Genomic DNA, 16,978 nt, shown 5'->3' with positions numbered 1-16,978 from the left:
CACTCTGGTTAAGATTTCCTCAAAAAATTCCAATAACAACAAATATTTTCCTTTCATGAAACCATGTTGATTCTGCTTGATTAGATTATGATTTTTTTTCCCTCAGCAGCAAGTAGTTCACTATTTGCCTTGCTTACATCCTTTCACTCATCAAGCTTGTGAAAATGTACATATTTTCTGTCCATAAAATATTGGCTCAGCACCACTGCCTACAAGATCGGGAGACTTGAGTCTCAGTACTCAAGTACAGCGCAACTACGTCCAACTCGTCAGGGTACTTAAAGTGCAAACTGGCTGTGAACATGGATCCTGTTCTACTTCACGTGTGACCCAGATGGTTGTATATTCCACCACACAGGGACAGAAGGGATGAAAGTGATTATGGTCAGTGAAGAAGGGCATTCCACCACCTCCATTGTCGAAGGTAATCAGGCCAATTAGAGCTGTACAGAAATGGCAATTCATTTGCCCAATCCAGGAACCAAAGCAGAACTCAAGATTAGAGTGGTACAATGCATTTGTTTTGTCCTTATGCAATTCGCTAACATGGACATTAAATACCAAACATGGTCCTCAATTAGAGAAGACAGAAAGTCCCAAAAGTCAGCCTGAAAGAATCCAGTTAACAATTATTAAAAGGAATGCACTAAGACAAAAAAAAAACAAGTTGAGAGACACTCCACTAACCAAGCTGCTCCAGCATCTTGTCACACTCATCTAACACGAAGTGTTTGACGTATTTTAGATTGAGCGACTTGCTACGTGTAAGGGCCAGGATCCGCCCCGGAGTCCCCACTACAATATGAGGGCAATTCTTCTTCAGGATATCTTCATCTTTTTTGATTGACAACCCTCCAAAGAATACAGCTGCCTGTTTAAAACAAAGAAGAAAACATGGGTGCATTCAGAGGATTACCTACGAAAGTACACACCTTGGGAGCCAAATAGAAGAGGTGAATCTGCTTCAATGGTTGAACTGCAATCAGTGCAGATTTTAAAATGCGAATTTGGTATAAACATGACTTTACACCTCTATCTTCCGCTTCAAAGCAATTTAAACTGAGGAGTAACAGCAATTGCACAAACATATCAGTAATCAAGCATATCAAAGGGAATAAAATTAAGCAGAGGATATAAATATTGAATAAAAATACAGTATCTATCTATTGTAGTTATTTGGGGAATTTGTACAAAGCCATGCCAAAGACATAGGGTTGATACAAGGTCAAATATACCTCTCTTGGAGGCAGCGTATGACTGGAGATATTGGGGAGTTTGCATCTGTCTGATTGAGGATTCTGCCAGTGACAGAGAAACAATCTAATTGTAGAGATATTGGACCAGATAAAATGTATCCTAAGTGGCTAAGGGAACTAAGAGTGGAAACAGCAAACGCATGGGTCACAATTTTCTAATCGTTCTTCGATGTGGGAGTTGAGCCAGAATATTACATCAATGTTCAAAAAAAGGAATAAGTGCCATCTACAGGCCAGTCTGCCTAATTTCAATGGGTGGTGAATTTTTTTTAAAGTACAGACAATCTGGGAACAAATGAAACGACACATGGAAAGATGCAGCTTAATCAGTCAATGTGCATTTATTAAAAGATAAATAATGTTAAACTGACTGGATACAGTTCTTTGATGAAGTAACAAAGAGGGTTCATGAATGTAGCACAATTGGTGTGCATATGGATCTTAAATCTATTTACCGCTGGTTAGTAAAATTCAATCCAGTGAATTAAAAGGGGCAGTGACTGCAGGCATATATAATGGGCTGAAATGTAAAAAACAGATAGCATAGGGGAGTAGCTGTTTCTCAGGCCGAAGAGACAGATGATAGAAATAACGCTGTCCCCCAGGAATCAATAACAAGAAAACACAAACTGCTGAAATGTATTCGGGGTGAGAATTAATTTTTGGTACAATTTTAAAAAGGGTGCAGTGTTAGATAGCCAAGCATGCACATATACAGGCAACAGAAACAAAGTTGAAAGACAAACCAACAACTGCTCCTAATATCTTAAACTTATCAAGAAAAATTATCCCTTAATCATTTAGGTTTCAGGGAAATCAATTCAAGTTTAAGAAATCACTCTTTGCAATTTAACTGGCCAGAAACAAGCTTTGTATTGGTTTGAGTATGGGGTATAATAGACCTCAGCACCAGGTGGAAAACAGAAGTCAAAAAGTCTACAAGCAAACTGGATCCTTTTGTATAACTGAGGAGGAAACAGAGCAAGACTTTTCAAAAAGAAAACAAAATTCCAAATAAAGCCAAGACCTAGTTCCAACTGACCAGGTATTAATTTGAGGATTGCTGTAGTCAACAGTTATGACATCATTACCAAAACACAACAGGAAAAAAGAACTGAGAAAAGTAACTTCATACCAACCCTTTTGGTTTGGACTTTGATATCTGAGATCTCCCTACATATTTGCTCCTCAATTTCCCACTGACTATTGGGGTGTAATAGTATGATCCCATCAAAGTGATCGTCCCCTTATTTCTCACAGTTGCACGTGTAGAACTTCACTGGACCATCCCACAGGAGTATCTTAAGCACAGCCATAATTTTGTCCCTAATCAAAAATGCCATTCCCTATCCTCTGACTCCTCCTTTTCTAGTCTTCATATAGCCTCTATACCACAGTATATTCAACTGCCAGTCCTGTCCTTCCCTCAGCCGTGTTTCTATATCCCACTCCCACGTTCCCATCCATGCCAACTTCATCTGCCTTACCTGTCAGGCCGCTGGTCTATAATTTCTTACCTTCTGTCTCCCTCCCTTTTGAATAAGGCCATCATATTAACATTTTTCCAATCCACTGAATCCTTCCCTGAATCCAAGGAATTTTGGAATATTACAACCAATAGATCTGATATCTCTGCCATCATTTCATTTAAGACCTAGGATGTAAACTCTCTGTCCCTGGGGACCTGTCTACTTTCATTTCCCAAAAGTTTACACAGCACATTTTCCACAGAGATGATAGTCAGAATCATAGAAACAGGCCTTACAGATCAGCTAGTCTGTTACAATCAAACATCAAACTATACAAATCTCAGTTACGTGCACATTGTCCGTAGCCTATTATTTCCTGGCATTTCAAATGTTCATTCAGATGCTACCTAAATGCTGTAAGAGTACCTGCCTCCACCGCCATCTTATTGTATCTTCTACCATCCCGGGCAAAAGTTTTATTTCTTCATATCCCCTCTAAAGCAATTACGCCTCACCATAAATTATATGCCCTCTGGTTTTGGACACATCTGTCATGGGGATAAGACTGAGATGATCTATCCTGTAGATACTTCTCAATTTTGTTTTTTTTTGTAATAAACTGAATAATGAGGAAGTCTTTAAAGAATGGGATAGGGTAGTGGGCTCTCTGCTCCAGGAAGAGAGAAGTTAATTGAAAGACTTGTTACAGCTCTAGGAGGACAGATGGAAAAATAGAATGGGGAGGACTAACTTACTAGTACATGAGATTGACATAGGGAATGCTGTTCTGATAAAACAACACCCCTACAAGCTTAATCCTCTCAAAGCATCGCATGTTCAGAAGAAATAGAAGTGATCTTCCAAGAGGACATCATGGAACAGAATTAAAGTAAGTGGAGACCGCCAATTTAGAGGTTCTCAAACATGATGTGATACTCAATGATTCTGCATAAATTATTGGAAGGTCAACGCCATAACCAAATCTGACTCAAGGCTGGAGGACTGTGTAGAAAAAGTAGGACAAGCCACTTAAATCACAAAATTGGACTTTCTTTGCAGTTACTGGCAAGTATCTTCGCAGGAGAGAGCAAAAGTAATTTCTGCTTTTATAACCCCAAATGGGTTATATCAAGTTGAATTAAAGCCCTTTGGAATAAAAAAACACACACCAGCCACTTTTCAAAGACTTATAAACAGAGTATTTGCAGGATTGACTAATTGTGCCATCTATGTGGATGACTCACTGCTCTTTAGCCAATCGTGGAAAGATCACAGCATTTTGCAGAGCTCTTTGAAAGACTATGGGAAGCAAAGTTGGTCATGAACTTGGTGAAAACAGAGTTCACAAAGGTGGAAACAACGTTCTTACAGCACAACATTGAACATGGACGGGTGACACTGAGAAATGTGAAGACGCCATTGAGGAATTTCCAAGACCATCCTCAAAGAAAGAAGTGCTACAATTTTTAGGTTTGAGCGGATTCTATAGGAAATTTGTACCAAACTTTAATAGCTAGTGGCACCTTTGACCGATTTGTTAAGAGCACAAAATTCTGGTGGACACAGCAATGGCAGGAAGCATTTGAGAATTTAAAAGTTTTAACGACCACACCAGTTTTAGCCACGCCAAACTTCTTAATACCCTTTAACAATCACCATTGACACAAACCACGTTGGTGTTGAAGCTTTGCTGTTACAGGAGGATGATTGCAGAATTGAAAGGCCAGGTATTTAAAAATAAAACACCAGGAAAAGATACTTGACCATTAAGGAAGAGTTATTGAGTTTGGTATTGACCTTACAACATTTATGTTGCAAACAATGCATCAGAGGTGATTGTACATACCAATCACAATCCTTTCACATTTCTGGGAAAATTTAAGGACAAGAACACCAGATTGTTTCGTTGGAGTCTTACGTTACAAGCATTTAGATTACAAATAATACATATTGCAGGTCGTGAAAATATTATCATGGATGCTTAATTACGGGTTTAATAGAAAAATCTTCATATAAAATATGAATGTTAGTGTACAATGTTATGTATCTATAGAATTAGTAGGAAATGTGGAATGAGATTAATGAGCTATGGATCTAATAACATAGGAATTAAAGTTTTAAAAGAAAACAAAGCAATCTATTCATAATGATGGTTCATTAGTTTAAGAGGGGGGAGGTGTTGCTGGGTAGAGTACTCGTGGATTTGGAAGCAGAAAGTTAGAATGTGGTGTTTGTAAAATTCTAGGGAGGGAACGCACTGTGTAGTCCCTTTGAAAGATGATGCGATTTATTCTATGCTTCCAGATTTTTAAAAAAATGTCAGGAATTTGAAATTCTGCAAGTACAGAGGACACCCGAACTGAAACAATTGTATCAAAAGGCTGCACAGTTGGCAGGCCAAGCAGCAGTTTTGTTCTGATACCAAGTCAACAAATTTTGAATTTAGTCAATTAATTTGCACCAGGAATTTAGATACCAAAATCTAATTTGGTTTAAATCTGATGGTTTTAACAACATAGGAAGAAGTCTATTGCAAGAGATTTGTGTCATCAAGGGTATAAAAGAAAGGGCAGTTGGGCAAAGACAGGAGAACTAACAGCCATCTGCCATGAGTTAATAGCTCTCAAGAAGAAGAAGAAAAAAATCGCTGACGCCCACAGGCTTCTCTGAAGTCTTAGAAAAAGCACCATCTAAGAAAAATCAAAGGTATTGGTAGAACTAGTCAATATTCCTGACAGGACATTCGACGGAGACAGCACAGGACATTCCAGAAGACACTGAAACCAGGTGTAATTTTCTATGGAGATAACAAGGTGTAGAGCTGGGTGAACATAGCAGGCAAAGCAGCACAGGAGCAGGCAGGCTGACGTTTTGGAAGTGGGACTTGTACTTGTTATAATAGCATACTATTAGAACCTTGTTTTATTCAGGAATAGTTAGTAGTTGTAAGGGATTTATTCCATTTGTTAATACTTTAGTTCATTTGTTCACAGTTAGAATTAGACAAATAAACTGTCACTTGTTGATTGTAAAATGAGTGTTAGGGATTTGTTTTATTTAACCACCTGAAGTTGCTAAAAGGCGGGTTACTTTTCACACTCCTTTTACAAATTATTGGGTGAGGTGCTCCTCTTTGATTGTTTCGGCTTTAGTTCTCGGGGTGGGGGTCATTCTCCACTTTATGACAGTATACCTCAAATCTCAACATCCTCTGCACTAGGTAAAACAAGCATAACAGACTTTGCATCCAAAGCAACATCCTGGCAAATCTCTACACCCATTCACATTCCTCTGACAGTGTGCCGACCAGAACTGAACACAGCAATCCATTTGTAGCCTAACCAATGTTTTATAAAGTTGTAACAAGAATTCCTTGCCCTGGCTAATAAAAGCAGGCATCTAGTATGCCTTCTTCCCTACCAGGTCTACATGTGCTGACACTCAAGACTATGGACATGTATATCAAGGTCCCTTTGTTCCCCAGTACTCCCCAGGGACCTACCATTCTTTGCATAAACCTTTCCTTTATCAGACCTTTCAAAATGCATTACCTCACACTTAAGATTAAATTCTACCTGCCACTGCTCTGCCTAATTTACTAGCTGATCAAAATCAGACTGTGGCCTGAGACCATCCTCCTATCAACATTACGATTTTTTTGACAGTTTACTTATTATACCTTCTACATACACACCAAAGTCGTTAAATGTCCATTACAAACGGCAAGTATCCCAACACTGCATTGTTGGTCACAGGCTTCCAATAATAAAAACATCCCTCCATCATCACCCTTTGCCTCCGATTTGCAGACCAACGTTGAATACAATCTGCCAACTTACTTTGGATCCCATGGGCTCAACTTTTTGGGCCAGCTTTTCAAGTGTGACCTTGTCAAAGGCTTTACTGAAGTCCACATCAACATGAATATATTTAGTTACCTTTTCAACTAATTCAAATTAGTCCAACAGGATCATCTTCCAACAAATGTGTGCCGACTATCCCTGTTTAATTCTCGCTATTCCAAGTGTTAATTCATCCAGTCCTTCAGAATTTTCTTGAGTAATTTCCCTGACCATTGATGTCGTGCTAACTTGGTCTGTCATTACCTGGCCCATCCCCAGTACCCTTCTTGAATTAAGGAGCCACAACACTGATCTTCTAGATATTCAGCAGTCCACCTGCAGCCAGCAAAGTATTAACTATCTCCGCATGGGCCCCAGCAATCTCCTCCCTTGCCTTCCATAGCAGCCTGGAATACATCTCACCAGGTCCTGGGAATCTGTGCACCTTTAAGCCTGACAACACTAATCCTATCTCCACCTTATTAAGTGCATCCATCTCAACTAAAATCTCCAGCTATAATCTCTTTTCTCTTTGCGAATAAAAAAATTCTTTTATGGCTTTATCCAGCTTCTCTATCTCCATGCACAGATTACCCCTTTGGTCTCAAATAAGACATTCTTTCCCTCGTAATCCTCTTGCTCTTAATATACTGATAAAATGCCTGTGTGTTTTCCTTAAGCCTTTCTGCCAGAAATGTTCTATGGCCAGTCTTCTGCCCTCCTACTTTCTTTTATCAAATTCTCCTACACACCCTAATGGCCTCCCTGTTTTTAATACTCTGTACCTAATGCAAGAACGGGTTGCATCTAAACAGGAGGGGGCACCAACTGGCAAGGTTTGCTACTGCTATTCAGGAGGTTTAAATTGGTGTGGCAGAAACCAGAGCAGGTGGTCAACTAGTAAATGACACTTAGGCTTGTAAGACAAAACAGAAGAACAGTCCAGGATAGATCACTGAACACGGCAGGACTGGCAGTCCGAGATTTATTTGTTTTAATGTCAGTAGTAAAACAGATAAACACAATGAGGTCAGAGCTTGGATTAAGCCATATAAGCGTTGTAGCTATTACAGAGATTCAGTTGAGAGTGGGACAAGACTGGCAGCTTAACGTTCTGGGATTTAGATTTTTCAGGCGTCATAGAGGATATTAAGGAGGTGGGGGAGTTGCATTACTGATAAGGTGGAATATCATAACTGTACTGAGGGAGGAATCCTTGGAGGGTACATCCAGAGAGGATATATGGTTAGCGCTCAGGAACAAGAACAGTAGAATTACTAAGCGAGTTGTACTAAAAGCCTCCAAATAACCAGTGGGTAATAAGGCAACAGATGTGTGGACAGATTACGATAAAATAAAAACAGCTGTGTTGTGGTGGCCGATTTTAACGTTCCCTACAATAATTGGGACTTGCTTAGTGCCAGGAGCTTGGATGGGAGAATTCATTAAGTGTGTCCAGGACAGCTTTTGGAACAATATGTAGATAATCCAACCAGGAAATGGGCAATGCTAGACTGATATTGGGGAGTGAGCCCAGCTAGCTGATTGAAGTTTCAATGGGGGAGCATTTCAAGAACAGCAACCATAATTCTGTTAAGGCTAAAAGATGGATAAAGGCAAGAATAGTCTTTGGGTGAAAGTACTAAAGTGGGAGAAGGCTAACTGAAACAACAGTAGGCAGGAACTAGGCAATATAGATTGAGGGCAGCTGTTTGAGGGTTAATTGATGTCAGACATGTAGGAATCTTTGCTCTTTTAAAGGGCAAAGTCAGAAGTCATACGACACCAGGTTATAGTCCAATAGGTTTACTTGAAATCACAAGCTTTTGAAGCACTGCTCCTTCGTCAGGTGACCATAAGCTGCATTGCTGTGTGTGGGGAAGATCATGTCTTCAAATTTGATCGAGCCTTTTAAGGACATGACAAAGATGATTGGTGAGGTCGCTGCAGTCCATGTTATCTATAGTGGCTTTAGCAAAGCCTTTGACAAGGCTGCTGACGGCATGTTAACACAAAAGGTCACTCACACAGGATCCACAGTGGGCTGGTAAAATGGATAAAGATCTGGCTTAGTTTTATGAGTAAAAGGAACTGAGGACGGCGAGAGTACCTCCAGAGCATTCAGCAGGATGTAGATAGGTTAGAGGGATTAGCAGAAAAATGACAGGTGAAGTTTAATCTGGACAGATGTAGGGTGATGCATTTTGGAAGATCTGATGCAGGAGAGAAGTATATAGTAAATGGCAGAACCCTTAGTAGTATTAATATAGGGCATCTATATGTGCAGGTCCACAGCTCCCTGGAAGTGGTAACACAAGTGGACATGATGGTCAAGGCAGCACATTGTGCTTGCCTTAATCAGTCAGGCATAGAGCGTAAAAAATGGCAACGTTGCAGTTCTTTAGAACTTTAGGCCACTTTTGGAATATCGTGTACAGTTCTTGGTCACCACACTATCAGGAGGTTGCGGAGGCTTCGTACAGGATACAGAAACAGCTTACCAGAATGCTAGATAATGAAATGTGAGGCTGGATGAACACAGCAGGCCCAGCAGCATCTCAGGAGCACAAAAACTGACGTTTCGGGCCTAGACCCTTCATCAGAGAGCTCTCTGATGAAGGGTCTAGGCCCAAAACGTCAGCTTTTGTGCTCCTGAGATGCTGCTGGGCCTGCTGTGTTCATCCAGACTCACATTTCATTATCTTGGATTCTCCAGCATCTGCAGTTCCCATTATCACTTACCAGAATGCTACCTGGTTTGGGGGATACTAGCTACGAGGAGAGATTGGACAAATTTGTTTTGTTTTCACTTAAAGGAAAGATATGGAGCGTCCTGATAGATGTTTACAAATTATGAAAGGTTGAGCAGAATGGATAGTTGTGAGTCTTTTCCATAGAATCCCCACAGTGTGAAAGCAGGCCATTCAACCAATCAATTGCACATTGACCCTCTGAAAAGCATCCCATCCAGCTCCACTCCAAAACTATTCTATCCCTGCATTTTGCCACCCTGGACACAATGGCCAACTTGGCATGGCTAATCCACCTAACCTGCACATCTTCGGAACGTGGGAGGAAACCCACACAGATACAGGGTAAATGCGTTAACTCCAAACAGATTGCCAGCTGAGGCTGGAATCGAAACCAGGTCCCACTCCCTGTGCCACCTCCAATCACATCTGAATCCGCTACACATTGGAATGTTAAACTGCCAATCATACCCTTCCTTCAGCTATGTCTCGGGTGATTATAACAATATTATACAGACTTGAACTGATCAATGATTAAGTTTATCCACCTCGTCATCCACAGTCCTTGCACGATAATTGATACAATTTAGCTTTCTAGCTCTCTCAAGGGCTTTAATATGCCCATATCTTGTCTGCCTGATCTATCGTAATTCCTTTCAAATCTGACTGAACCTAGCAAAGATATTGGAGCCATTTTGATTCAGGTGCAACACATCAAGTCTGCAGATTCCACTTACGCAAGAAACTGCCCCAGTGAACAAAAAAATATAAATCCCTTCTTCCTACACCACCCCTTTTGCAACATGTTCATAGGGTCTGTTTCATGCTGTATGGCTCTTCGGTCCAACTTGTCCATGCTGACGAAGTCTCCAAAACTAAACTACACCCACTTGCTGCATTTGGTCCACATCCCTCTAAACTTTTCCTATTCATGTACCTGTCCAAATGTCTTAACTGCTGTAACTGTATGTGCATCTAGCGCTTCTTCTGGCAGTTCATTCCATATATAAATCACCCTCTGCATGAAAAGGTTGCCTTTTAAATCTTTCTCCCCTCACCTTAATGATGCCATATAGTTTCGAACACTCACTCTAGGGAAAAATCTTTGCTACTCACATTATCTGTACCCCTCATGATTTTATAAATCTTTACAAGGTCACCTCTCAACCACTTATGCTCCAGGACCAGAGGACACAGTTTAAAAATAAGGGGTAGGTCATTTAGAACAGAGTTGAGGAAAAACTTCTTCACCCAGAGAGTGGTGGATATATGGAATGCTCTGCCCCAGAAGGCAGTGGAGGCCAACTCTCTGGACACTTTCAAGAGAGAGATAGACAGAGCTCTTAAAGATAGTGGAATCAAGGGTTATGGGGATAAGGCAGGAACAGGATACTGATTGTGGATGATCAGCCACGATCATAATGAATGGTGGAGCTGGCTCGAAGGGCCGAATGGTCTACTCCAGCACCTATTGTCTATTGAAAGAAACCCCAGCCTCCCCTTATTCCTTATACCTTCCAGTTCCAGCATCATCCTGGTCAATTTTCTGAACCCTCTCCAATTTTATAATATCCTTCCTATAGTAGGGTGATCAGAACTGTACACAGACTCCACTGACCAACCTTCCTATTTCACCATCAGTCACTGTGCCACTGGAAGTAACTGGAGATTGCAACATTATTAAGCCCTCCAGTTCTTCTGTTCCTATAAACTCTGTATTACTGGTTACTAGTGGGATTGTACTAATGCCCTCCACCCAAAAAATACAAACCAGGTTTTGGCTTCAGCGGCTCTGCCACTAACTCTGCAGTCTCATCCCCAAGGGATCAACATTTACTTTAGCTACTCTCTCCCCCTTCATATATTTATTAGCTTTTGCTATCCACTTCATTATTTTGCATTTTTTCTATCATAATTTATCTTGCTCATTTTATTTTGGCACCCTTTGTTACTATTTCTTTGTTCCAGTCCACTGGAAGCTTTTACATCGATTGCAATAGGTTCTAGAGGTATCTTGTTAACCATGCTGCTGATACTCTCTGTAGGGATACCTTTACTACTGGAGTTGGCCTGCTTCAAATCAACCTGTTGTCTGTAATTTGAGGTTCATTACTTTTAAAGATCTAAAGACCAGCCATTCATATGAAGTTGAAGAACAAGTACAAGGCACTCACCTTGATATTTGGCATATACTTGGAGAACCTCTCATATTCTTTACTGATTTGGAAAGCCAGCTCTCTTGTGTGACACATTACAAGAACAGACACCTGATTTAAAAAGTGAGAAGGGTACATGAGAGATGTGCAGCTACAATGAATTTTCTGGTTGATACTTCAAGCACCTGAGCTCAAAACAGTCAGAGGAACTTGAGAGCAAAGGGATGGGCATGTCACGCCAACATTGCAGCAATCCACATACATCTCCAGTGGAATTGAGAGAAACAAAACCACTAGCTGAACATTACCACACTGGCAGTGTAATATTCATAATATTCCATAAATAAAAGAGAGGCCCTGCTCAAAAATCAAAAAACCACTTATCGTCTTGCATTTAGCACATCTGGGGAGATAGTTTGTTTTTATTGAATTAACAAGCCAGAGGCCCAGGTTACTACTCTGGAGACAGATTCAAACCCTACCACGGTAACTGCTGAAATTTAAATTCAAAAACTGAAAGCTAGTCCCAGTATTGATGACCAGGACTTATCAATTGCTGTTCAAAGCACACATGGTCAAGAAAAATTTGCTTCCCAATCCAGTCTTACTTACATGCAATTCCAAACCCGTAGCAATGCTTCTGCCTCTTAACTATCCTTTGAACTGGCTGATTAAGCCATTCAGTTCAAGGACAATTCAGGACAGGCAAGTAATGCTGGCCTTGCAAGGGATGACCAGATTTCACAAGGCCAAAGCCAAAAAACACAACATGAATTGAAACTTACTGTGTTGATTCATGTCAGGCAAGAATAATTTGTGCAGTGAAAGCACTTTGCATAGAACATATCCTGTTAAATTTCCAGTGGATGAAGTGGGTTCAGGGCTATTGGAGTTTCCATTGAATTTAGCGAAGATTTGTTTTGACAGCCTCAATTTCAACATAAACAGCTAAAATCACGACCAGTAGGTGATTCAATTGTGATTTATGTGACCGTTTTGTTACAGTATTACTACTACACTATTACATGACGAATCTATCGTGGCAGTGCAGTCTCATCTGATAAGATTACCTGTCCGTCAACAGCTTCCAACTGCTGCAGTGTAGCAAGAACAAATACAGCAGTCTTTCCCATTCCAGATTTGGCCTGACAAAGGATATCCATCCCGAGAATGGCCTGAGGAATACACTCATGTTGCACTGTAGAGAGAGTAGGAATACAGTTATATACCAGAACACACACTGAGGCTAGAGTAGCAAGTTCTCTAAACACCCAGACAGCAAGCTATACTAGATCCGGTAGTCCTGACGGCAGTGATCATACGATGACTGATTTTTGCATTCATTTGAAGGAGAACTGTGCACCCAAGGCAAGTGTTCTAAACTTAAACAAAGAAAATTATGAGAACATGAGGACAGACCTGGCTAAGGTGATCTTGGGAAGCAGCTTAAAGAATAGATCAGTAGAGATAGAGTGACAGACGCATATGGATATATTTCAGACTGTTCAGAATAATACCCAATCCAGTAAGAAAGAAACCAAAGGAAGCATGCAACATTTGGGGTTAAGGAAATTAAAAATTGTATTAAATGGAAATAAAAAAGCATATAATGATTAACAGCAGATCTGAATATTAGACAAGATTAAGAGGGAGATATTAGAGAAGACTAGCAAAAATTTTCACCAGTAATAGGAGCTGCTACAGGTATTTAAAAAAATATACACAGCATTGTTCCTTGTGTGTCAGGGGAATGAAAGGAAAATGCCATTTCGTCATTTTCTCTACACTATCGAGAACCTAAATAAATTAAATAATCATGAATCAGAATGCCAAAGGAACAAGGACCTTCAAACAATTAAAACCACCAGGGAAAGGGTACTAAGAAAATTATTGTAAATAAAACATGACAAAGTCCCTGGTGAATTTCATCCAAGTGTTTAAAAGTTTTAACTGCTGAGGTAACAGATGCATTTGATTTCATTTCCCAAGATTTCTTAGATTATATAAAAGGTCCCATCAGATTGAATTCCTTTACTCAATAAAAGACAGAGACAGAAAGCAGGAAATAATAGCTACATTAGCTTCGCATCTATCAAAGGGAAAATGTTGGAAGAATGTAAAAAATCAAGGTCAGTTCAGGGCACTCAAAATTGTAAGGGAAACAAGCATACTCAATAATGTTGTGTGAATGAGAAATCACATCTGACCAATTTATTGGAAATAATAAACAACGAGGACAAAAGGAAAGCATAGGCTGTGCTGTACTTAGATTTTCACAAGATATATAAAGGACAGAGAAATACACAGGAATAGGCCATATGACTCTCCAAGCCTATGCCGACCATCATGCCCTAAGTAAACTAAAAAAACAAATCTTCCACTCTAATTTGGCGCCTATCCTCCGATTCCCCCTCTATTCATATATCATCCAGATACCCCTTAAATGTCAATGTGCCTGTTTCCACCACTACTTCTGGCAGCATGTTCCAGTCTCCTGCATGAAAAATGCCCCTTGCACATCTCCCTAAAACTTTGCCCCCTTGTCATTGAAGCTTCAACCCTGGGTAAAAGCTTTTGATTATCCAATATATCCACACATCTCAACTTTGTAGACCTCTATCAGGCCTCCCATCTTTCCAGTGAAAACAATCCTGGTCCTTTTGACCTTTTCTCCTAGCCAATGCCCTAGAGTGGGCAACATCCCAGTAAACCTTCTCTGCACTCTCCCCTAAGCGTCCACATCCTTCTGGAGGCATGGCAACCAAGACTACTCACAATACTCCAAATGTAGCCTAACAATGATTTTACATCGGTGCAACGTGGCTTGCCATCTGTTGTACTCTATGCCCCAGTGAATGGAGGCCTTTTTAATCACCTTGGCAACCAGTGTCACCACTTTCAGGGAACTGTGGACCTGCACATCCAGATCTGTCTGTATGTTAATGTTTCTAAGGGTTCTGCTGTTTACAGTATAATTTAGACCTAAATTTAATCCTCCAAAATGCACGATCTTGAATTTATCTGGATTAAACGCCATCTGCCATTTCTGTGCCCAAGTCACCAACCTATCCAAATCTTGTTATACCCTTTCACAATCATCAGCACTGTCGGCAACTCCAATCTACATGTCCCCTGCAAGCTTACTATACAAAATGCCAACAAGATAGCGCTACAAAAATTTTACATATTTATAGTGCACAGAGCACATTGGGATGTGAGGACTAATTAGTTGAAACAAAGCAGAAAATGGGTATCAACGGATGTTTTCACACTGGCATAGAACTAGAGGAGTACTATGGAAAGAAAATAAAAAATACTGGATTTTTCTGGATCACAGCAGGTCAGGCAGCATCAATGGAGAGAGGTCCAGCTAACGTTAAGTCTAGATGACTCTTCAGAGTTAAAGTGAAGTGTGGAGGGGGAAGCATTTATGCAATAATTGCGGGGGTGGTGGGGGGGCTTGGTTGGAGTGCTGGGAGAGAAATGATGGAGATAGATCAGCTTAAGTGATCAGAAAAAGTGAAAAAGACAGAATAAAGGTACATCTATTTGCAGACTGGAAAGAACACAGTCCCACTGGGGTGGGGAAGGTGACAGAAGGTAATAAAGAACGTAACAAGCAAAGCTAAATGAAATGCAATGATTGTGTTCATAATTTGAAGGTGTTCAACTCAATATTCAGCCCAGAAGGTTGTAAACTGCCTGATTTCGAGCTAACACGTGGCTCCTCCAATTTGCACTGTGATTCGTTGGAACATTGCAACATGCCAAGGACAGACAACTGGGCACGTGAGCAAGACATTGTGTATTGCTTGGGGACCTTGATGACTGAAAGAAAGAGAAAGTCTTTCGTTAAGGTGATAGATGGGATGATGGATGAAGTGAAACTGGGGAATGGCACAGCTTTCAGAGTAGGTGAGTTGACATTGCTGTAGAGTAGTATACCGTGCAGATTAGTGCTGATTTACGATGCATATAAACTTGGACAAAGGGGCTTAATGCAACATTACAATATTTTCTAATATCTTTGTGTCTTTAGCAAAGTACATGCCAAGAGCACGATTCTGCAAACGGATGTAGATAAGGAAAAAATATTTCAAACGGGGTCGTGAGTCTTTGGAAATCTCTTCCCCAAGGAATGGAGGGCAATGTCACTGAACACTTGCAAGGTGGTATGAGCAAAATTTTTGGCCAACAAAGGACTGAAACAGAGGTTATCACGGTAGGTGGAGTTGAGTCTATGAGATCATCCATGATCTTATTAAATGGAGGAGTAAATTGGAGGAACCAAATGGCTTCCTCCCATTCCCAATGCACATGTCTGTAGGTACCATGTCAATCTGTGATGGACTGGCCATTTACCTCTACCCTATCCAGAAATAAAAACACTGGAAATCAAAACATTCAATCCCACTGCGGCCAAACAATTACACTGATAAATCCGAGAGGAAAGTACAGGAGTAAAACAGGCTACTAGACCAAAATGCTCTATGCTAACGTTTCTGTCCCACAAGAGTACTCCAAAACCAGTTTGCCTAAACTCAACTACATACCATTCCAAATCCAATTTCACAGGCAATTCCAACACCTACGGGTCTAAAATTCTTACAAGTTCCAGTGCACAGATCCTGACTGTGCTGCTCCAATGATTTGAGAGTATTTGGGCCATTATTGGTCAAGATCATTTTGTTTCTGGGATCGCCAGAGCATGCTAACCCATTTTTGTTCCATCAGGTAGTAATGGTGCACATGAACAAGAACAAGCCATTTGACCCCTCGAGTCTGCTCCACCATTCGATAAGATTATGTTCCACCGCCATCATTGAGTCCATCAATAGTCAAGAATCTATCTGCCTCTGGCCGAGAATTAGTTGACGACCCGGTCAACTGCACCACAATCCCAAAGGTTAGAAGTGAAAGCATCAGTCATGAAGGGTATCAATCACAAGCCTACAGGAAAAGTAAAGACTCAAGATGTAACATATCAGAAAAAGTAAAGGGCTCAGGTTGAAATATTACCTTCTGAAGGGTGCTCAAAGCCACAATCCACAATGGCTCGCAGCAGCTCTGGTTTGAGCAGAAAATCTCTGAAGCCAGAGCTGTGAATGGAGACATAGGAACCCTTCACATCTTTCTTAGTCTGAGCTGCTGCTGGCTCTGCTGCAGTCTGGTTTTCATCATCCTCTTCATAATCTAAGAGCTCATTCTCAACATCATTCTCTGCCATCTTGTCTGTTGGAAACAAACAACAGATATCACAGGGTTCAAAGAAGCTGATTCAACTATTTTGCCCCACCCTATCAAAGTTAATTTCCGTCCCCTAATATGTGTACTTTCTGCAGTGAAAATGTCCGTGTAAAGGTAGCTGTTAGAAAGGCAAGGAATGGAGCAGATAGAACTGCCTCAGGTCTCCATCGTTCTAAACTTATTAGCACCCCAGAGTGCTGCTCCCTAGGGCTAACATGCTTTGTCTAAGCTTGTCTTAGGCATTCTATGCCCGATCTG

At 40.6% G+C, this 16,978-nt stretch overlaps 1 protein-coding gene across 1 annotated transcript in view; it reads right to left on the bottom strand.

Annotated features, from left to right (window-relative positions):
- LOC125447533 (ATP-dependent RNA helicase DDX39A) overlaps positions 1–16,978 on the bottom strand; it is a 37,527-nt gene that overhangs the window by 19,140 nt on the left and 1,409 nt on the right. The window contains exons 2-5 of the mRNA XM_048522004.2: positions 16,493–16,705; positions 12,544–12,671; positions 11,492–11,584; positions 688–871 (exon numbers count right to left, since the gene is read on the bottom strand). Of these exons, the coding sequence (XP_048377961.1) occupies positions 688–871; positions 11,492–11,584; positions 12,544–12,671; positions 16,493–16,700 (613 nt within the window). The 5' untranslated portion in view covers positions 16,701–16,705. The remainder of the gene's footprint in view (positions 1–687; positions 872–11,491; positions 11,585–12,543; positions 12,672–16,492; positions 16,706–16,978) is intronic.

The sequence above is a fragment of the Stegostoma tigrinum genome, chromosome 35, assembly GCF_030684315.1.
Source record: "Stegostoma tigrinum isolate sSteTig4 chromosome 35, sSteTig4.hap1, whole genome shotgun sequence".
Classification (NCBI taxonomy): domain Eukaryota; kingdom Metazoa; phylum Chordata; class Chondrichthyes; order Orectolobiformes; family Stegostomatidae; genus Stegostoma; species Stegostoma tigrinum.
The sequence above is the reverse complement of the archived record's forward strand: the minus strand, read 5'-3'. Positions and strand labels throughout refer to the sequence as shown.